This window comes from Anolis carolinensis, unplaced genomic scaffold (genome assembly GCF_035594765.1).
Source record: "Anolis carolinensis isolate JA03-04 unplaced genomic scaffold, rAnoCar3.1.pri scaffold_13, whole genome shotgun sequence".
NCBI lineage: Eukaryota > Metazoa > Chordata > Lepidosauria > Squamata > Dactyloidae > Anolis > Anolis carolinensis.
The window spans coordinates 5,542,291-5,565,991 of record NW_026943824.1 but is presented as its reverse complement, the minus strand read 5'-3'; the positions used below and the strand labels follow the sequence as shown (position 1 = coordinate 5,565,991).

General features: G+C 43.2%; 1 protein-coding gene and 1 non-coding gene across 2 annotated transcripts in view; both read left to right on the top strand.

Annotated features, from left to right (window-relative positions):
• Positions 1-23,302, top strand: part of srebf1 (sterol regulatory element binding transcription factor 1) — a 44,470-nt gene extending 21,168 nt beyond the window's left edge. The window contains exons 8-20 of the mRNA XM_062964224.1: positions 1,376-1,560; positions 2,820-3,024; positions 4,453-4,637; positions 6,184-6,445; positions 6,626-6,792; positions 7,808-7,976; positions 9,460-9,568; positions 9,675-9,778; positions 11,706-11,838; positions 13,780-13,930; positions 16,706-16,891; positions 17,026-17,140; positions 20,131-23,302. Coding sequence (XP_062820294.1) covers positions 1,376-1,560; positions 2,820-3,024; positions 4,453-4,637; positions 6,184-6,445; positions 6,626-6,792; positions 7,808-7,976; positions 9,460-9,568; positions 9,675-9,778; positions 11,706-11,838; positions 13,780-13,930; positions 16,706-16,891; positions 17,026-17,140; positions 20,131-20,354 — 2,195 coding nt within the window. The 3' untranslated portion in view covers positions 20,355-23,302. The remainder of the gene's footprint in view (positions 1-1,375; positions 1,561-2,819; positions 3,025-4,452; positions 4,638-6,183; positions 6,446-6,625; positions 6,793-7,807; positions 7,977-9,459; positions 9,569-9,674; positions 9,779-11,705; positions 11,839-13,779; positions 13,931-16,705; positions 16,892-17,025; positions 17,141-20,130) is intronic.
• On the top strand, positions 15,310-15,411 carry mir33-2 (microRNA mir-33-2). Its single transcript, NR_129959.1, has one exon. It is a non-coding gene; the product is annotated as a microRNA mir-33-2 (primary transcript).
• Positions 23,303-23,701: the final 399 nt, after the last annotated feature.

The window sequence follows — 23,701 nt, the reverse complement described above, 5'->3', positions numbered from 1 at the left end:
ATGTTTAATAGGCTTTTCCTTGATCAGTCCTTATAATCCAAGATATTCGCTTATCCAAGCTTCTGCCGGCCCGTTTAGCTTGGATTAGTGAGACTCTACTGTATATATACATACAATATATTATATTATACGACCATATTGCTATATGATTAGTAATATTGCATGTAATATAAATATACAATTATAATAGTGAATTATAATAATTATTACATTGTATTACATCATTAATATTATTATTATTAGCATTGAATAACCTTGCAGCTGGCTGCTTCCTGCCTGGGGAAATCCTTTGTTGGCCCTGATTGTTTCAGCCATAGCAGAGCACTTGATGAACCAACCTGGGCACAGGACATGATTTGAGAACACAGAAATGCCGGAGCAGGAAGCAGCCAGGCTTTGAAGCTGCAAGGCCATTCAGTGCTAATCAAGCTGGCCAGTTGCAACATTCACACTTGCCTCCAACAGACAAGAGTTCTTTCTCCCACCCTGGGCATCATATAAACCCCACTTGCCTAGTTTCCAACCAACCTCACAACTTCTGAGGATGCCTGCCATAGATGTGGGAGAAACGTTAGGAGAGAATGCTTCTGGAACATGGCCAGACAGCCTGGAAAACTCACAGCAACACAATGGTAATAATGATGAGAGCAGAATAATAGTAATAATAGCAGGGAAGTAATAATAATACTTGGGAAGTGTTCGACTTGTGATTTTGTGATATGAAATCCAGCATATCTATCTTGTTTGCTGTGTCATAATAAAATAATAATAATAATAATAATAATAATAATAATAATAGGTAAAGGTTTTCCCCTGACGTTAAGTCCAGTCGTGTCCGACTCTGGGGGTTGGTGTTCATCTCCATTTCTAAGCCGAAGAGCCGGCGTTGTCCGTAGACACCTCCTAGGTCATGTGGCCGGCATGGCTGCATGGAGTCCCGTTACCTTCCCACCGGAGCGGTACCTATTGATCTACTCACATTGGCATGTTTTCGAACTGCTAAGTTGGCAGGAGCTGGAGCTAACAGCGGGCGCTCATTCTGCTGCTGGGATTTGAACCTGGGACCTTTTGGTCTGCAAGTTCAACAGCTCAGTGCATACACTGAGCCACCAGGGGGCCCTAATAATAATTATAATAACAATAACAATAATAATAATAATAATAATATAAGTAATATTGATAATAATGATAATAATGTAATAATAATAAGCAACCCAATAGTTTTCAAGCTTAAAAGCAAATTTTGGGCCACCGGGGAAGAAAATAATAGTAATAATATAAATAAATAATATTATTCTGGAGAGGAGTGTGTGATAATCTTGTGGATGTTGCCAGGAACTCATGCCTTTAGGCATTGTTTCTCTTCCCGCCACAGAGTCACTGAAAGACCTGGTGGCCCCCGGGAAGACGGAGGACTCGTCCGACGGGGTGAAGCTGATGGATGCCCTCACGCCGCCCCCCTCCGACGCGGGTTCCCCGTCCCACAGCAGCCCACTCTCCTTCGGAGGCACCAGTGGAAGCGATTCGGAGCCCGAAAGTCCCTTCTGCGTGGAGGCCAAGGTGGGAACAGAGTCTGGAACAAGGGGATCGTGCAGAACGGGGACACCGGTGGGTAGGGAGAAACAACACTATGGGGGTCCACCTTGATCCTTGAAAGTATGGGAGTTAAGAAGATCCAGCAGATGGGGAGAAAGGAGAGTATGGAGGTCCACCTTGAGTATGGAGGTCCACCTTGAGAATGGAGGTCCACCTTGAGTATGGAGGTCCACCTTGAGAATGGAGGTCCACCTTGAGAATGGAGGTCCACCTTGAGTATGGAGGTCCACCTTGAGAATGGAGGTCCACCTTGAGTATGGAGGCCCACCTTGAGAATGGAGGTCCACCTTGAGTATGGAGGTCCACCTTGAGAATGGAGGTCCACCTTGAGAATGGAGGTCCAACTTGAGATTGGAGGTCCAACTTGAGATTGGAGGTCCACCTTGAGTATGGAGGTCCACCTTGAGTATGGAGGTCCACCTTGAGTATGGAGGTCCACCTTGAGTATGGAGGTCCACCTTGAGTATGGAGGTCCACCTTGAGAATGGAGGTCCAACTTGAGATTGGAGGTCCAACTTGAGATTGGAGGTCCACCTTGAGTATGGAGGTCCACCTTGAGTATGGAGGTCCACCTTGAGAATGGAGGTCCACCTTGAGAATGGAGGTCCACCTTGAGCATGGAGGTCCACCTTGAGAATGGAGGTCCACCTTGAGAATGGAGGTCCACCTTGAGAATGGAGGTCCACCTTGAGTATGGAGGTCTACCTTGAGAATGGAGGCCCACCTTGAGTATGGAGGTCCACCTTGAGTATGGAGGTCCACCTTGAGAATGGAGGTCCACCTTGAGAATGGAGGTCCACCTTGAGAATGGAGGTCCACCTTGAGAATGGAGGTCCAACTTGAGTATGGAGGTCCACCTTGAGTATGGAAGTCCACCCTCATCTCAAGAACCGTCATTTCTCTTCCTTGCCTAGCCAAGAACAGCCATGCTTCTTCTGGATTTTTTCTCTGCCCGCTACCATTAAACAATAGGTTGGGATGGAGTGAGAATATGGGTTTGCACACTATCTGCACATCTCCTGTCCTTAAAACAACCCTGGTAGGCGACTTGTATGTCCTTGATTTCTGCAGCCATTCTTAGACAATACGTGATGGAAGATGTTCTCCAACAACATTGGGGGGTGTTGCCCGTGCTAGGGCTAAGAGATTATGGGTTTCTGGTTGAGCTGCACCAAACTTTCAGTCGCTGTGCCTCTTCTTCATCTCTTGTTGGTGTCTTGTAGGTGAAGCAGGAAATCCAAGCATCGTCTCCGGGCAGCTTGGGGATGCTGGACCGATCGCGGATGGCCCTCTGCGCTTTCGTCTTCCTCTGCCTCTCGTTCAACCCTCTTTCCTCGTTGCTGGGAGGGTCCGGCTCCTCGGCGACCACCGATACCTCAGGCGGCAGCGGTCCTGGGCGCAGCATTATGTCCGAGAAAGAGACGGGAGGTGAGCATTCGGACCTTCCTTATGAACATACCCCAAATCTGGACATACCCGTTACCTGACCCATAACCCCTGTGTTGGCTCGCTGACAGCAGTAATTTTAGTAATTGTTGCACCCCAAGGCAGCGCGAGCACTCGAAAATCAGACAGGAGCCAATATATCACACAAGCCGTTTATTGTAGCAGAATAAATATATATGCGGAATTAAGGCAGAAAGTCAGAGCAAGAAATAGTTATTTAGATAAAGTCAGTTGTAGTTCAGAATGGGTTTAGAAATGTCCAAATTGTAATCCACAAATGAAAACTCGATAGTTCCTCCAAGAAATCAAAGTTTGTCCATGAAACAGTAGCAGGAACACAGCGCTGCAAATCTGCAAACTCCAAATCCACTCGAAAGCCTCGTAGCAGGAGCAAGAAAGCAAGGTAAACAAGGCAGAGTTAATCTCGATTCAGGAACAAGGAAAACTTGGTATAAGGATAGGTCTACTCGAGAGTCGCGGCACATCGTGGCTTGCCTGGAACTGGAAACTTGGCATGGAAAACAGGAGTTAAGGCAAGGAGCTGGAAACTGGAACCTCTTCCGAGGAAAGGCAAAGTTGACACCGCAATGAGTATACAGTGAGGGGCACTTTGAAAGAATCCCAAGTCTGCAAAATTAAGGAGTATAGGATCTACAAAACTTCTCATGGGAAAGTTAGCCATAATAATAATAATAATAATGATAATAATAATAATAATAATTTTATTTTTATACCCTGCCCCATCTCCCCAAAGGGACTCGGGGTGGCTTACATGGGGCCAAGCCCAGGTCACAACAATATAAAAACATAACAATAAAACAATCAACAATAAACAAGTCATAGGTCAAGATACAATAAATATACTATGTTAAAATCCTGGGCCGGCTCTAAAAAAAGAACTGGGCCCAAAAAGTGCAATTAGTGTCATATTCAATCAGGGTGAGGTAGATCCCAGAATTATTGTCCAATATGAGAGCTAATCTTCGACTCCGTCTCACTCCCTCTCTCCTGCTCCTATCTTTTGTAACAAATTCTTTCCGATTAAAAGTCCCATCTTCACCCAGGTCAACACCATCTGGTGTAGGTAACAATGAGGAGACGTCGGAATGTTCGCCAATTAGCGATTCTTCTGAAACAACCATATCAGGCAGCTGCAAGGCCAAGGGGCCCTTGTCCAGGGCAGAAATGTCTTCAAAATCCGCAGCATCATCTGTTTCCAACTCCATCTCTTGGCTGAGCTATAACAGTAATTTTCTTCTTCTGGCAAATTTGGTTTTCTAAACCTATTCAGTACTCATTCCGTGCAAAATTTTCTCAGGGTGTTTCGTACAGAAAACAGCCTTATGTCTTCTCGACATGGTCCTCATGTCCGTGGCACCCCCTTCCCTCACTGTCTACATCTCTCCCCAGATGTTTCCATCACCTGGTCCCAATGGCTCCTCCCCACCTTGTTCTTCTGGCTCATCAACGTGGTTGTCGTCCTCGGCGCCTTCGTCCGGCTCTTCATTTACGGCGAACCAGTGACGCGGCTCCACTCTGAGCCCTCCGTCCTTTTTTGGAGGCACCGCAAGCAAGCCGACCTGGACCTGGCCCGAGTAAGTTCATTGTGTGCACCCATCATTTGCGTCATATGGTCACCTCGATCTGGACATTAGATTCCGTCTGGTGCAACCCAGAAACCTACCATATATACTCGAGTATAAGCTGACCTGAATATAAGCCGAGGCACCTAATTTTACCACAAAAAAACTGGGAAAACATTGACTCCAGTATAAGCCGAGGATGGTAATTTTCAGAAATAAAAATAGATACCAATAAAATTACATTAATTGAGCCATCAGTAGGTCAAATGTTTTTGAATATTTACATAAAGCTCAAATTTAAGATAAGACTGTCCAATTCTGATCAAATCATTATTCTCATCTTCTTCAATGATAATAATAGAGTAAAATAATACATGTAATAATAATAATAATAATAATAATAATAATAATAAATACAGGAAAACAATACATGTAACAATAAATAGAGTAAAATAATAAATGCAATAATAATAATACATTTTTAATAATAATAATAATAATAATAATAATAATAATAATAATGGGGCCTCCAGTGGCATAGTGTGTTAAAGCACTGAGCTGCTGAACTTGTGGACCAAAAGGTCGCAGGTTTGAATCCGGGGCGTGGAATGAGCGCCTGCTGTTAGCCCCAGCTTCTGCCAACCTAGCAGTTTGAAGACATGCCAATGTGAGTAGATCAATAGGTACCGCTCTGTTGGGAAGGTAACGGCGCTCCATGCAGTCATGCCAATGGCCACATGACCTTGGAGGTGTCTACGGACAACGCCGGCTCTTCGGCTTAGAAATTGAGATGAGCACCAACCTCAGAGTCAAGGAGGAAACCTTTACCTTTATGAATAATAATATCAGAGTGAAATAATAAATGTATTATTATTAATAATAATAATAGAGTAAAATAAATGTAATAGCAGCAACAATAATAGAGAAAAATAATAAATGTAATAATAGCAATAATAATAGAGAAAAATAATAAATGTACCATATATTCCCGAGTATAAGCTGCCCCAAATATAAGCCAACCAGGACCCTCACCTGAGTATAAGCCGAGGGGGGCTTTTTCAGTCTTAAAAAAAGGGCTGAAAAACTAGGCTTATACTCGAGTATATATATACTCTTAATCTCCAACAAGCTTCAGGTAAAGGTAACATCTCTACCTCCACTAATGCCAAGCGCCATGGCTATTTTAATCCAGTCTATTTTATGACTGTTTTTAATCATGTTGAAGTTTTACTGCTCGGTTTAATGTTTTATCTGATTTGTGCTGTCGTGTCTGGGCATGGCCCCATGTAAGCCGCCCCGAGTCCCTCCGGGGAGATGGGGCGGGATATAAGAATAAAATTATTATTATTATTATTATTATTATTATTATTATTATTATTATTATCCAGTTTATTAACCATAAAGTGTTGATAATAAATGCTTGCATAACCCAATGAAAAAAAATATACTTGAGTATATATTTCCTTTTTTTGCTGTAGCATGACATTATTTCCTCATGTTCAACTTGTCCAGAAAGACTCCAGGTTCTTATGCATGTTTGTTGTTTTGTCTTCCGCAGGGAGACTTTGCCCAGGCGTCGCAGAACCTGTGGATGGCGCTGAAGGCCCTGGGCCGCCCGCTGCCCACCTCCAACCTGGACCTGACCTGCAGCCTCCTCTGGAACCTGATCCGGCACGTCCTGCAGCGCCTTTGGGTGGGGCGGTGGCTGGCCGGACGCGCCGGGGGCTTCTTCCGCGACCGGGAGCTCAAGGCCGACGTGCGCAAGAGCGCCTGCGACGCCGCCTTGGTCTACCACAAGCTGCACCAGCTGCACATGACAGGTGATCAAAGCAGGAGCACTCTCAGCTTCGCCCCAAATGCCGGGGCTTTCTGCTCTCATCGTTGCATCTTGAAAATAAGAGTGGGGTCTTGATTTGAAATTTTCTGAGATTCTGGGATGCAGTTGCAATTCTGTAAATCCATCTCAGACTTGTTGGATTTCGTCCCTTTTTTTCCGCCAGGGAAACACGTGGCGGGTCACTTGTCCGCCATCAACATGGCGCTGAGTGCTGTGAATTTGGCCGAATGCGCCGGGAACACCATCTCCGTGGCCACCTTGGCCGAGGTCTACGTGGCGGCCGCCCTGCGCGTCAAGGCCAGCCTCCATCGCTGCTGCCACGTCCTGGCGGTGAGTTCCCGTTCTGTACGCGTTGGGAAGCCAAGGAGGCTTCGTCTTCCGTTCTGTTTGGGTCTTACCGTGTTTGCCCTCATTTCCTTTCCCTTTGCAGCCGAGACCTGTTGTTTCCATCTCTTCTAGGATGCCCATTTCCCTTCCTATTCAAAATACTTACAGGGACGCATCCACACTGTGGTATTAGTGCAGTTTGACACTATTTGGGAGCTCCTCTGGCTTAATGTTATGGGATCCTGGGAGTTGCAATTCGACAGGGTCTCAAGCCTCCCCTGCCGAAGGGCGCAAACTACAGCTCCCAGAGTCCCATAGCATCGAGCCATTCAAATGCACTAATTCCACAGTGTGGATGCACCCATCACCAGCCACATCTCCAATCCAAGTTTATTCAGGCATAGAGCTTAGTGGTTACAATGTTGTTTCTCACTTAGAGGTACACTTTCTTCCACAGTTGCAATAGTAACATATGGTGAATTCACTCTCAAAAGACTTTCTCCTTCCCTTGAGCAGTTTAAACCTTTTCCTATTCTTTCAACTGATGCTATTAACTGAACACTTCGGATCTATCTGGAATTGCTTCCTTTTACCAGTCAGATTCTACCAATGAACCCAAACAAGTCACTTGACTAGCTTAATATGACACAACTAGAGATCTGAGCTTCCCTGGTTTCCCTAACCTGGAACCAGTTTCTTCCCTGTGCCTCATCAGAGCACAGACTGACTTTCTTTTTTAAACTCTGCACTTTCTTCAACTAAACGGCAGTTGGCTCCGCCTACTTCTCCAAGGCAACCAGCCTCTGAGTGCTGAGATGCAATAACTGTAATACTTAGAGTTACATAAACACACAATTAAACATAACATCTGTAAACCAAAATTCATACTTCATTACAGACTCCCTTGCCACAAAGCACGTAACAGGCGGAATGTGTGCAGTTTGGCACCACTTGTACTTCCATGGCTCAATGCTATGGCGTTGTTGACGGACTCTTCCTCTTCCTCGCTTCTCCACAGCGCTTCTTCCTGAGCAGCGCCCGCCAGGTCCTGCTCTCCCACAGCGGGACCGTCCCTCCGGCGCTGCAGTGGCTCTGCCATCCGGTCGGGCACCGGTTCTTCGTGGACGGAGACTGGGCCGTGAAGAGCTCTCCCCGGGAGAGCATCTACAGCTCCACCAGCAACCCAGGTACCCGGATCCCGGGCGGAGGAAAGCCGGGATCTGCCTTGGGCTTCTTATAGTATTCTAGAGTTGGACGGGACCCCAAAGGCCATCTAGTCCAATCCCTTTCTGCCAGAAAGAAAGACTTGACCACAGATTTGTGCTGGACGACATAGATAGAATACTGTATATACTCAAGTATAAGCCTAGTTTTTCAGTCCTTTTTTAAAGACTGAAAAAGCCCCCCTCAGCTTATACTTGGGTGAGGGTCCTGGTTGGCTTATATTTGGGTCAGCTTATACTCGAGAATATATGGTGCATTTTTTATTTTTCTCTATTATTATTGGTATTATTGCATTTATTATTTTTCTCTATTATTATTATTATTACATTTATTATTTTTCTCTATTGTTGCCACTACTACATTTACTATTTTTCGCTATTATTATTGGAATTATTACATTTATTATTTTTTGCTATTATTATAGGAATTATTATATTTATTATTTTTTGCTATTATTATTGGAATTATTACATTTATTATTTTTCTCTATTATTGTTGCTACTATTACATTTATTTTACTCTATTATTATTATTAATAAATTTATCATTTCACTCTGATCTTATTATTATTATTATTATTATTATTGCATTTATTATTTTACTCGATTTATTATTACATGTATTATTTTCCTGTATTTATTATTATTATTTTATTTTTCACTATTATTATTGGAATTATTATATTTATTATTTTTTGCTATTATTATTGGAATTATTGCATTTATTATTTTTCTCTATTATTGTTGCTACTATTACATTTATTTTACTCTATTATTATTAATAATAAATTTATTCACTCTGATATGATTATTGCATTTATTATTTTTCTCTATTATCGTTGCTACTATTACATTTATTTTACTCTATTATTAATAATAATAAATTTATTCACTCTGATATTATGATTATTGCATTTATTATTTTACTCTATTTATTATTACATGTATTATTTTCCTGTATTTATTATTATTACATGTATTATTTTACTCTATTATTATTCAAAGGATACATAAGCACATTTACATTGAAGAAGATGAGAATAATGATTTGATCAGAGTTGGACAGTCCTATCATAAATTTCAGCTTTATGTAAATATTCAAAAACATTTAACCTACTGATGCCTCAATTAATGAAATTTTATTGGTATCTATTTTTATTGCTGAAATTTACCACTCTTGGCTTATACTGGACTCAATGTTTCCCCAGTTTTTTTGTGGTAAAATTAGGTGCCTTGGCTTATATTCGGGTCGGCTTATACTCGAGAATATATGGTAATGTTATTGGTATCTCGGCTTATACTGGACTCAATGTTTCCCCAGTTTTTTTGTGGTAAAATTAGGTGCCTCGGCTTATATTCGGGTTGGCTTATACTTGAGTATATATGGTATTTTGAATCAAGTCTGCAAACTTCAAATCCCCGAATCCGATTTCCGTTCCTTTCCCAGCCGACCCTTTGGCTCAAGTGACCCAACTTTTCCGGGAACATTTGCTGGAGAAGGCGCTTTCTTGCGTCTTGAGGCTGGACAGCCAGGCGCCCATCAGCCACAGTGAAGGGTAAGGGATTTTTTCTATCCTTCTCCATTTACAACGTTAGTTCCAGCTTAGAATTGTTGGAAAGCGGAGCATTTTTTGCACATCTCTCTCTCTCTCTCTCTTGCAGGGAATTTTCCGATGCTCTGGAATATCTGCACTTCCTCAACAGCTGTGCGGACGCGGTCCCCAGTCCGTCTCCTTCCATCGGCACAAACATGGACGCTGCGATAGGTGAGATTTACTGAGTGGAGAGGAGATTGGAAGGAGAAAAATATAGATAGGGAAAGCAGGAAGCAAGGGGACTGTTGGGATGGAAACAATCCAGGGAGACTGTCTCAAAGGCATCCTACAATCCAGGTTTGATCCAATTTGAATCTTCAAGTGCCATGAAAAAACACTGGTTTTTCAGGTATCCCAACCACGAGTCTAATAATAATAATAATAATAATAATAATAATAATAATAATAATAATAATAGTAATAAATCCAGCATGTCTATCTTGTTTGCTGTGTCATACAATAAAATAATAATAATAATAATCTCAAAATTCTCAAAAGCGAGCTCAATGGAGGCAACACCATCAAGGCCATAAACACCTGGGCCATACCTGTCATAAGATATACTGCTGGCGTCATAAACTGGACACAGGTGGAACTGGACAATTTGGACAGAAAAACAAGAAAACTCATGACCATTCATCTTTCACTGCACCCTCGCAGTGATGTTGACCGGCTATATCTGCCTAGAAGATCAGGGGTCAGAGGACTCTTACAAGTAAAACAAGCAATTAAAGAAGAAGAACAGGCCCTGGCAGAATATGTAAAGCAAAGTGAAGAACCTGCTTTGATTGAAGTCAAAAATCAGAAACTCCTCAAAGCACAGCAGACAAAAAAATCAGTACAAGAAAACTGCACTACAAACTAGAGCTGACAGCTGGCACAACAAAAAATTGCATGGAAAGTTCCTTGACAAAATTGAAGGAAAAGCTGACAAGGAGAAGACCTGGCTCTGGCTCACGAATGGGACCCTGAAGAAGGAAGGAGACAGAAGGCCTGATCCTTGCAGCCCAGGAGCAAGACATCAGGACAAAGGCAATTCAGGCCAAGGTCGAAAAATCAGCTGATGACCCAAAATGCAGACTGTGCAAGGAAACCGACGAAACCATTGATCATATCCTCAGCTGCTGTAAGAAAATCGCACAGACAGACTACAAACAGAGGCACAACTATGTGGCCCAAATGATTCATTGGAACTTATGCCTCAAGTACCACCTCCCAGCAGCAAAGCACTGGTGGGATCACAAACCTGCAAAAGTCTTGGAAAATGAGCACGCAAAGATACTGTGGGACTTTCGAATCCAGACTGACAAAGTTCTGGAACACAACACACCAGACATCACAGTTGTGGAAAAGAAAAAGGTTTGGGTCATGGATGTCGCCATCCCAGGTGACAGTCGCATTGACGAAAAACAACAGGAAAAACTCAGCCGCTATCAGGACCTCAAGATTGAACTGCAAAGACTCTGGCAGAAACCAGTGCAGGTGGTCCCGGTGGTGATGGGCACACTGGGTGCCATGCCAAAGGATCTCAGCCGGCATTTGGAAACAATAGGCATTGACAAAATCACGATCTGCCAACTGCAAAAGGCCACCCAACTGGGATCTATGCGCATCATCCCAAAATACATCACACAGTCCTAGACACTTGGGAAGTGTCCGACTTGTGATTTTGTGATACGAAATCCAACGTGTCTATCTTGTTTGCTGTGTCATAATAATAATAATAATAATAATAATAATAATAATAATAATAATAATAATAATAATAATAATATTTCTTTCCCACCATTTTTTTCACTATGAAAGTTATATGGTCCCCAAAATGCACTCCCAGGGACCAGTCTAGCTGTTGCCTTTTGCACTGACTTCCGAACACTCTTCAAGGGCAGCCCCATGTAGAACGTATTACAGTAATCTAACCAATTGGTCATTAAGACACAAAGTAGAGTTAGTCCTATTGAATCAGTGGGACGCATTTATGTGTGATGCGCTAACGATTCAGTTCTAACATGTAGGATTCGGAACTCTTATTTTTTTAATAATAATAACTTTATTATTATTCTTTATTTCCAATTTCCTCCCTTCCCTTTGCCCTTAGGCACTGACCCCATAGCGCACTGGTGGGCCTCGGTGGTGGCCATGGCCATCCATGGGCTTCAAGGGGATGACGAAGCGGTGGAGAACTTGTACCCGCTGGTGGAGTCCATGCCCAAAGCCCTCCAGGCCTCTGAGTAAGTACAGGAGTCACAAGGTGGCCAATTCAAACCCCGGTCAGGGCGACTGCCAAGCCCTGCTCACTGTTTACCTAAGTAGTTTGAAAACAGCTGAGCTGTCAGTAGAGAAATTAGGTACCGCTAATTTAGCGGGGAGGTATTTTACGACACCATAAAATGCTGGCGACCAAAAAAGAAGGAGGAAGTCCTGATGGCTCTTCGTCATAGAGAATGGAGCAACAGCACCCCCTGTGGCTGAATCTGAGAACAACCTCCAAGGCACCGAAGTTGGACTACAAAACACAACATATCTCCTTTCTATCTGTTCTGTTCTGTCTGTCCAAAACAGCATTGAATATTTGCCGTGTATGTGTACTGTGATCTGCCATGAGTCCCCTCGGGAAGATAGGGTGGAATATAAAGTATTATTATTATTATTATTATTATTATTATTATTATTATTATTATTTGAAACACAATAAGATGAGTCCACAGCAGACACTCTGCTGGCTGTTGAAATGGATCACATGTTGGACATTTCCCAAGTGTCTAGGATTATTATTATTATTATTATTATTATTATTATTATTATTATTTGTAACACAACAAGATGAGTCCACAGCAGACACTCTGCTGGCTGCTATATTGGATCACATGTCGGACACTTCCCAAGTGTCTAGGACTGTGGGATGTATTATTATTATTATTATTATTATTATTATTATTATTATTATTATTATTATTATTTGAAACACAACAAGATGAGTCCACAGCAGACACTCTGCTGGCTGCTGTATTGGATCACATGTCGGACACTTCCCAAGTGTCTAGGACTGTGTGATGTATTATTATTATTATTATTATTATTATTATTATTATTTGAAACACAACAAGATGAGTCCACAGCAGACACTCTGCTGACTGCTATATTGGATCACATGTCGGACACTTCCCAAGTGTCTAGGACTGTGGGATGTATTATTATTATTATTATTATTATTATTATTATTATTATTATTATTATTATTATTTGAAACACAACAAGATGAGTCCACAGCAGACACTCTGCTGGCTGCTGTATTGGATCACATGTCGGACACTTCCCAAGTGTCTAGGACTGTGGGATGTATTATTATTATTATTATTATTATTATTATTATTATTATTATTATTATTATTATTATTTGAAACACAACAAGATGAGTCCACAGCAGACACTCTGCTGGCTGCTATATTGGATCACATGTCGGACACTTCCCAAGTGTCTAGGACTGTGGGATGTATTATTATTATTATTATTATTATTATTATTATTATTATTATTATTATTATTGTTTGAAACACAGCAAGATGAGTCCACTATTATTATTATTTGTAACACAACAAGATGAGTCCACAGCAGACACTCTGCTGGCTGCTATATTGGATCACATGTCGGACACTTCCCAAGTGTCTAGGACTGTCGGATGTATTATTATTATTATTATTATTATTATTATTATTATTATTATTATTATTATTTGAAACACAACAAGATGAGTCCACAGCAGACACTCTGCTGGCTGCTATATTGGATCACATGTCGGACACTTCCCAAGTGTCTAGGACTGTCGGATGTATTATTATCATTATTATTATTATTATTATTATTATTATTATTATTATTATTATTATTATTATTGTTCGAAACACAGCAAGATGAGTCCACAGCAGACACTCTGCTGGCTGCTATATTGGATCACATGTCGGACACTTCCCAAGTGTCTAGGACTGTCGGATGTATTATTATCATTATTATTATTACTATTGATATGCAGGCAGACAGTCATAGAATCACAACGTTGTAAGAGACCGCATGGGCCATTGAGTCCAACCCCCTTCTGCCTTCACAAGCAATGCACCCCTGACAACGACCTAATGATGATGCTGAACCGTCTGATTCTTCTCTTCCCGTTGCAGGAACCCTCTTCCCTGGGCGGCGCTGCACACTTTCAAGGCGGCCCGCATGCTGCTGGGCAAACTGGACTGCAGCCTGAGCCAGTGCGACGCTGCGGGAGACTACTTGCGAGAGAGTCTGGGCAACAACGCACCCGCCAGCCCCATCGACAGAGTGAGTCCTGGGAGAGGAACGCAAGCTAGAGCTGATGGGGAGAAACGGGTTCCAGGTTTGGAATCGGCAAGCCAAAAATGCCCTATCATTTCAGGCACCAAAAGTGCTATTTTTTAGCACAATTTATGAACTTTTATACTGGAGCTCAGCATGTGGATCTACGTATAGATCAGTGGTTCCCAAACTTATTTGGCCTGCCGCCCCCTTTCCAGAAGAAAATATGACTCAACGCCACCTGGAAAGGGGGCGTGGCTTAGAGGGGTGGGCGTGGTTCCTGCTAAAGAGGGCGGGGCTGAGCCTCTCCCCTAGTCCAAGATGCAGGGCTGGGAGGGGGAGGTGGGCGGGGCTACAAGTGGGTGGTCAGGACAGATGGGCGGAGTTACGAGCTCTGAGGTAGGGCTGAGCATCTATCCCTGCCAGGAGACAGGAGGCGGGGCTAGAGGAGGGGGTGGGGCCTCTATACCCCACCCCTGTGTTCTAACAAGCACTTCAGGGGAGGTATACAGAGGCCCCGCCCCTAGCCCCGCCCTTTAGTCCTAAAAGGCCTCTCAGGAGAGATATAGAGGCTCAGCCCTGTCTCAGGCTCTTGAAAGGAGGCCCCACCCCCTTTCCTAGCTCCGCCCCTTGTGTCCCAACAAGTGCCTCAGGAGAGGTATAGATGCTCAGCCCTGTCTCGGGCTCTTGGAAGGAGGCCCCGCCCCCACCCCTAGCCCCGCCCTTTAGTCCCAAAAGGCCTCTCAGGAGAGGTATAGAGGCTCAGCCCTGTCTCGGGCTCTTGGAAGGAGGCCCCGCCCCCACCCCTAGCCCCGCCCTTTAGTCCCAAAAGGCCTCTCAGGAGAGGTATAGAGGCTCAGCCCTGTCTCGGGCTCTTGGAAGGAGGCCCCGCCCCCACCCCTAGCCCCGCCCTTTAGTCCCAAAAGGCCTCTCAGGAGAGGTATAGAGGCTCAGTCCTGTCTCGGGCTCTTGGAAGGAGGCCCCGCCCCCACCCCTAGCCCCGCCCTTTAGTCCCAAAAGGCCTCTCAGGAGAGGTATAGAGGCTCAGCCCTGTCTCGGGCTCTTGGAAGGAGGCCCCGCCCCCTTCCCTAGCTCCGCCCATTTGTGTCCCAACAAGCGCCTCAGGAGAGGTATAGAGGCTCAGCCCTGTCTCGGGCTCTTGGGAAGAAGCCACGCCCACTCCTCTAGCTCCGCCCCCTGTGTCCGACGAGGCACCTTAGGGGCTCAGCCCTGTCTCCGGCACTTGGGAAGAGGCCCCACCCCTCCCCTGGCCCCGCCCTAATAGGTGCCATCCTTGGGAATCACTGATGTAGATTAAGAATCCAAAGGAAAAGGAGGAAGCCATGCGGCCAAGGTCTCTCCCTCTTTGCAACACGATGCATCGGAGCTCAAGTGGCAGTTTCGGGGGTGCATTGTAGTTGCATTGCATGTGTGGCCAAGCTGTGCAATGCCCCTCCAGTGCAGCCCTGAGGCCGTCCTCTACCAGCAGACAATCATTGAGGCAACATTTAGGCTATCTATTTCAACCCCCTTCTACCACAAAGGAAGACACAATCAAAGCACTCCCGACAGATGGCCAGAGGAGGAGACTCCACCATGCCTCGAGGCAGTGACGAACTTAGCTAATTTCTCCAACCGATTCTTTTACACTTGCCACTCTACTTCCCCTGCTTTCACCTTGTAATTTAATCCCATTTTACCAAACTTATTATTTAATCAAATTTATTGTGTTTTAATGTATCGTATATACTCGACCCAAATATAAGCTGAGGCACCTAATTTTACCACAAAAAATTGGGAAAACATTGACTCCAGTATAAGCTGAGAGTGGTAAATTTCAGAAGTAAAAATAGATACCAATAAAAGTACATTAATTAAGGCATCAGTAGGTTAAATGTTTTTGAATACAGTAGAGTCTCACTTATCCAACACTCTGGATTATCCAACACATTTTTGTAGTCAATGTTTTCAATACATCGTGATATTTTGGTGCTAAATTCGTAAATACAGTAATTACTACATAACATTACTGCATATTGAACTACTTTTTCTGTCAAATTTGTTGTATAACATGATGTTTTGGTGCTTAATATGTAAAATCATAACCTAATTTGATGTTTAATAGACTTTTCCATGATCCCGCCTTATTATCCAACATATTCGCTTATCCAAGGTTCTGTCAGCCCATTTATGTTGGATAATAATAATAATAATTATTATTATTATTTTATTTTTATACCCCACCCCATCTCCCTGAAGGGACTCAGGGCGGCTTACATGGGGTCAAGCCCAGTCCACAACAATAAAACAAAGCAATAAAACAGATCAAATAACAATAAAAACAAGTCATAAAAATCACATTCAAGGACAAAAGATAAAATCTTGGATAAAATCTAGAAAAACCTGGGCCAAAGTGCTAGTTTGTCAAAATCATCAGGAAGGGGAGGATTATCCAAATTGGATAAGTGAGACTCTACTGTATTTACATCAAGCTCAAATTAAAGATAAGACTATCCAACTCTGATCAAATCACTATTCTCATCTTCTTCAATGAAAATGTGCTTATGTATCCTTTTAATAATAATAGAGTAAAATATTTCATGTAATAATAATAATAAATACAGGAAAATCATACAAGTAATAATAAATCGAGTAAAATAATAAATGCAATAATAATAATAAGATCACAGTGAAATAATAAATGTATTAATAATAATAAAAATCGAGCAAAATAAATGTAATAGTAGCAACAATAATAGAGAAAAATCTCTCCTCCTTCAGGCCATCCAGTTCCTCTTGTGCGACCTCCTGCTCATCACTCGCACTCGGCTCTGGCAGCAGCAGATGCAAGCGGCCCAGCCCCGCGGCGGACCCTACCAAGCCTCGGCCCACGAACTGCGTGGTTTTCAGCAGGAGCTCAGCAGCCTCCGGCGCCTGGCGCAAGCGGACAGACCCGCCATGCACAGGGTGAGTGAGCGCGGACTCCGGGGAGTCCTTGTTCCCCAAAGGTTCAAGGAATTAGAAATTGCTGCTCTCCTTAGGAAGCGTTAGAAGACACATCTCCCAGTTAGTGAAATGCCTTTGTTGGGATTCCCCTTCAGGTTTTCCTCCATGAGGCCACAGCCCGGCTGATGGCCCGTGCAAGCCCCACTCGGACCCACCAACTGCTGGACCGGAGCCTGCGCCGAAGGGGGGCCTCGAACCCGAACAAAGGAGGTGAGCGAGCCGGGGAGGGAGAGTCAACTGGGCATGTGATTTTTGTGTGTGTGTTGCTGTCTTCCAGCTTGGATGTTGTGGGTCCTTGTGCTCTCTGAAATGTCACAGATGCCAACCAGGACATGTGTAGCTGAGCAACATCATCACAGTGTATGTGTGTGTGTGATGTGTGTATGTATATATATATATATGTGCATAATTAGGACTGAGTTAACAACAAAACCACTGGGCCAAATCACACCAAATTTGGCCACAATACTCATCACTTTCCAAGGAGTGACCTTGCAGCTTCAAAGCCTGGCTGCTTCATATCTAGGGGAATCCTTTCTAGGCCACCTAGAATGCCACCAAAAAAAACCCCACCTAGGACTACGCCACAGCAACACATGGCCGGGCACAGCTAGTGTGTGTGTGTGTGTGTGTGTGTCTTCCTATCTATCTGTCTATCTATCTATCTATCTATCTATCTATAAATGTAATGTGCATAATTAGGACCGAGTTAACAACAAAACCACTGGGCCAAATCACACCAAATTTTGGCCACAATATTCGTCACTTTCCAAGGAGTGACTTTGCAGCTTCAAAGCCTGGCTGCTTCATACCTAGGGCACTCCATTGTTACCCAACTTGAATACTATTGAATAGCCTTGCAGCTTCAAAGCCTGGCTGCTTCATACCTAGGGCACTCCATTGTTACCCAACTTGAATACTATTGAATAGCCTTGCAGCTTCAAAGCCTGGCTGCTTCATACCTAGGGCACTCCATTGTTACCCAACTTGAATACCATTGAGTAGCCTTGCAGCTTCAAAGCCTGGCTGCTTCATACCTAGGGCACTCCATTGTTACCCAACTTGAATACCATTGAGTAGCCTTGCAGCTTCAAAGCCTGGCTGCTTCATACCTAGGGCACTCCATTGTTACCCAACTTGAATACTATTGAATAGCCTTGCAGCTTCAAAGCCTGGCTGCTTCATACCTAGGGCACTCCATTGTTACCCAACTTGAATACCATTGAGTAGCCTTGCAGCTTCAAAGCCTGGCTGCTTCATACCTAGGGGACTCCATTGTTGGCCAACTTGAATACTACTGAATAGCCTTGCAGCTTCAAAGACTAGCTGCTTCATACCTAGAGAAATCCTTTCTAGGCCAACTGGAATGTCACAAAAAAAAAAAAACAACCACCTAGGACTACACCACAGCAACACATGGCCAGGCACAGCTAGTGTGTGTGTGTGTGTGTATGTGTGTGTGTATATATATATACTTATACTCGAGTATAAGTCTAGTTTTTCAGCCTTTTTTTTAAGACTGAAAAAGCCCCCCTCGGCTTATACTCGGGTGAGGGTCCTGGTTGGCTTATATTTGGATCAGCTTATACTCGAGAATATATGGTACATTTATTATTTTTCTCTATTATTATTGGTATTATTACATTTATTATTTTTCTCTATTATTGTTGCTACTATTACATTTATTTTACTCTATTTTTTATTATTATTAATACATTTATTATTTCACTCTGGTCTTATTATTATTATTATTACATTTATTAATTTACTCTATTATTACATGTATGATTTTCCTGTATTTATTATTATTATGACATGTATTATTTTATTCTGTTATTATTATTAAAAGGATACATAAGCACATTTACATTGAAGAAGATGAGAATAATGATTTGATCAGAGTTGGACAGTCTTATCTTAAATTTGACCTTTATGTAAATATTCAAAAACATTTAACCTACCGATGCCTCAATTAATGTAATTTTATTGGTTTCTATTTTTATTTCTGGAATTTACCACCCTCAGCTTATACTGGAGTCAATGTTTTCCCAGGTTTTTTTGTGGTGAAATTAGGTGCCTCGGCTTATATTTGGGTCGGCTTATACTCAAGTATATACGGTATCTATATATATAAATGAGTGATGGCATCACGGTGACCCACAAAACAACAAAACTACAGGCTCCCCAACCTCGAAATTTGACAACACAACCCATCATCCATGCCTCTAGATTAATACAACAAAAAGAAAAGAAAAATAAAGTCCTAATTAGAGGGAGAGCAATAATTGTTTTTATCCAATTGCTGCCAGTTTAGAGGGCTAATATCTGTCCACTTGGTCTCCTAGCAACCAACTCAGCCAAGGGACAGCCAGGGTTCAGTTAGGGGACAGGCAGATTTAGGCCTCACTTAGGCTTCTTCCACAGATTATCTAATTTGCACTGGATTATATGGCAGTGTAGACTCAAGGCCCTTCCACTCAGCTATATAACCCATTTATAATCTTACTAGCTGTGCCCGGCCACGCGTTGCTGTGGCATAGTATGGTGGTATGGGAAATAAAGTATTGAGGAATTGGTGGAAGTTAAGGTAAAGGATCCCCTGGCCTGAGTGGGTTGCTAGGAGACTAAGTGGGCGGAGCTTAGCCTTCTAACTGGCAGCAAATGGATACAAACAATTATTCCTCTCCCTCTAATTAGGACTTTATTTTTCTTTTCTTTTTGTTGTATCAACCTAGAGGCATGGATGAGGGGTTGTGTTGTCAATTTTTGAGGTTGTGGGGTGTTTACTTTTGTTGTTTTGTCCGCTGCCGTGATGCCATCACTCTTTTATATATATAGATATTATCTGCTTTGCACTGGATTTTCTTGCCTCTACACTGCCACATAATCCACTTCAGTGTGCATTTTATACAGCTGTGAAGAAGGGGCCTCATATAATCCAGTTCTAAGCAGATAATATAAGATTATCAATATACAATATACAATTCCTCAATACTTTATTTCCCATACCACCATACTTCGCCACAGCAACGCGTGGCCGGGCACAGCTAGTATAATAAAAAGTTTGTCAGTTATTTGTAAGTTGGGGCAATGTTGTCTTGTGGGGCCCATCCATGGTCTCCTGCTGTGGACCCTAAGGATCGTGGCCCTATAACCCTCGCCTCTCTTTCCCAACTTGACCCAAGCTGTTTCCCTTCCAGCCAGCGAACAAGACAGCCGCCCGACGGCGAGAGAGCACGCCGAAGCCCTCCTCCTGGCCTGCTCCTACTTGCCCCCCGCCTTCCTTTTGGGGCCCGGTCAGCGGGTGGGCATGTTGGCCGAAGCGGCCCGGTCTCTGGAGAAGCTGGGCGACAAACGGACACTCCACGAATGCCAGCAGATGATCATCCGGCTCACCAGCGGCTCAACCGTCACCTCTAGCTAGAGACGTCGGACTCTAAGACTTTTGGATGGGGGGGGGGGGGGGACGGAGACCCCTTTTTCCGAGCTGAGAACGAGGACTTCATGCCCATCGACTTCTCCTTTTTCTCCAGGTAACGATGACAAAGGGTTTGCTCTCCTACCTCCCGTAAACCCCTCTCGGGGCTGTTGCTGAGCAGACGTAGTTGACTTTATGGAGGAAGGACACCGAAGAAGCCGTGGTGGTGGTTGGTGGGCTTGAGTCAGGAGGGGATACATTTTCACAAAACCGAGAAGGATGATTCGGGGACCGCACTCAGATTTTATTCTTATGTGGTCGGGTGCAACGAGACGTTAGGGTCGTTTTGTCGCCCCACCACCCCGATTTCAGAGTCCGATGGGGTCGGCCGCAACCATACATGCTTCAATCCCCCCGGAGCCAACGCAGACACAAATTGTGCCGGTTCCATCATCCCCATATCTAGGACTTTCCATTAATTTTTCTATTGCAATGACATCTTTTTTTTACACGTCCTGCAATATCCACGACTTCCTCCGGGAATGTCCTTGAGCAAAACAAGGGAGACCCCTGGTGGCCGCTCCCGGCATTGCAGGACGTCCACCGACCACGTATGGATACGTGTTGGCTGTATAGTCATGTTATTTTTTTGCAATTCACTCTTTTTTGCTGTTCCATCCCCGATGTGAGCCTCCATCCGAGGCCTCTCTTTTTTTGCAATTTTTTTTGCAAAATTATCCAGCTTTGAGAAGAATGTAAAACACAACTTTGAGAAGCTGTTCAAAATACAAGAAGTTGAAGGCATTGTTCATTGAATGTCACTTGGTGGACTTTTGGGGCCGAAAGTGGCCGATTTCCATAGAAATTTCCACCAAGAGTGTGGATTTCCATAATTTCCAACAGTTTCAATACAAGGAAGGGTTTTTCACACAACGCCATCCCTTCTTGTTGAAATTTGCAGTATTTTTTGTGTTGTCGAAGGCTTTCACAGCCGGAATCACAGGGTTGTTGTGTGTTTCCCGGACTGTATGGCCATGTTCCCGATAAAGAGTGCGGATTTCCATAATTTCCAACAGTTTCAATGCTAGGAAGGGTTTTTCACACAACGCCATCCCTTCTTGTTGAGATTTGCAGTATTTTTTGTGTTGTCGAAGGCTTTCATGGCCGGAATCACAGGGTTGTTGTGTGTTTTCCGGGCTGTATGGCCATGTTCCCGATAATGAATGCGGATTTCCATAATTTCCAACAGTTTCAATGCTAGGAAGGGTTTTTCACACTATACCATCCCTTGTTGAGATTTGCAGTACAGTCAGTATTTTTTGTGTTGTCGAAGGCTTTCATGGCCGGAATCACAAAGTTGTTGTGTGTTTTCCGGACAGTATGGCCATGTTCCAGAAATATTCTCTCCTGACGTTTCACCCAAATCTCCACTGAGGTCTGACGCACACTGAATGTATAAAGGAGTCCTGAGTCTGAACATGCTCAGTACAAATACATGTCTGTATCTCCTGGCGAAACGTCAGGAGAGAATACTCCTGGAACATGGCCAGACAGCATGGAAAACTCATGGCAACCCAATGTTGCCACGAAAGCCTTCGACAACATAGCCTGGAAAACTTTCACAACCCAGTATTTTTTGTGTTTCACAAGCTCGTATAAATAAGTGGTCTGACTGTACTCAGCAAGGAGAGCTTTAGCGCCTTGCGAAAATACAAACCACGACAGTTAAAGTGGAATCATAGCATTGCAAATGCATAGTCTGATAGTTAATAGAGGCTTATAGCTATTTTGCTGCCTTGGTCGGACCCTTTCCAAAGACTATTTGGTTGTCTTGGTTGGCTCTGCCTTTACTACAAGCTTACGTGTTGTAGCAAAACAAGCTTTGTTTGACCAAAATCCTATACAATTGGCATATTGCTGTTTACAGAGACCCACTATTAGCTGTTAAACCAGGCATGGGGAAACTTGGGCCGTATAGGTGTTTCGGACTCCAACTCCCAGCATTCCTAACAGTCTCAGGCCCCTTCCTTTCCCCCCCTCAGTCCCTTAAGATGTTTTCTTTTTGGGCAATTGAAATAACACTTCTGAAGATCTGGTATATATTTTACTAGCTGTGCCCGGCCACGCTTGCTGTGGCGAAGTATGGTGGAAGGTCTACACTGCCATATAATCCAGAGCAAATTAGATAATCTGTGGAATTGGCCTAAGTGAGGCCTAAATCTGCCTGTCCCCTAACTGAACCCTGGCTGTCCCTTGGCTGAGTTGGTTGCTAGGAGACCAAGTGGGCAGAGATTAGCCCTCTAAACTGGCAGCAATTGGATAAAAATAATTATTGCTCTCTCTCTCTCTAATTAGGACTTTATTTTTCTTTTCTTTTTGTTGCATCAACCTAGAGGCGTGGATGATGGGTTGTGTTGTCAAATTTTGAGGTTGGGGGGGGGGCTGTAGTTTTGTTGTTTTGTGGGTCGCCGTGATGCCATCACTCTTTTATATATATAGATGCATTGGCATAAATTCAAAGAGAAAACTAGGGCTATCAGTCTAACAACTGAGAAACCTAAATGGCCTCGTATGAATACTAGTGGATATTTATGACCAAGAAGAAGCGAGTTTTTAACTCATCTCAAGAGGCTGTTAGGAATGGTGGGAGTTGGAGTCCAAAACAACTATGTGACCCAAGTTTCCCCAAGCAATTTGGACCCTGAAACGGCAGCTAGACTCCGCTCAATGGACTCAAAAGAAATGAGATAACTACCTTCACCTTCCTTGTCCTTCCATCCACGTCCTCGTGGTTTAATTTCACATCGAGAAAATAATATAGGCACACGTATGTATCATGTATCCCTCTCTGCTCCAATCTGAACCGCTCCGCCACAGTTCTTCCATCAAAACATATTTTCGTAGCGTTGAGGTTTTTTTTGTACATATTATAAAATTTGGAAAGAAAAAAAACCCATATGTCTCTTGTTTTCAATGGGGATGGGGACGGTCTGGATGGCTTTGGAGGTCTGAAGTGTGAAAATGGGCTTTAAAAGGTGAAAATTTTATTTATTTATGTACAGTAGAGTCTCACTTATCCAACACTTGCTTATCCAACATTCTGGATTATCCAACACATTTTTGTAGTCAATGTTTTCAATATATCGTGATATTTTGGTGCTAAATTCATAAATACAGTAATTACTACATAGCATTACTGTGTATTGAACTACTTTTTCTGCCCAATTTGTTGTCTAACATGATGTTTTGGTGCTTAATTTGTAAAATCATAACCTAATTTGATGTTTAATAGGCTTTTCCTTAATGCCTCATTATCCAACATATTCGCTTATCCAACATTCTGCCGGCCCATT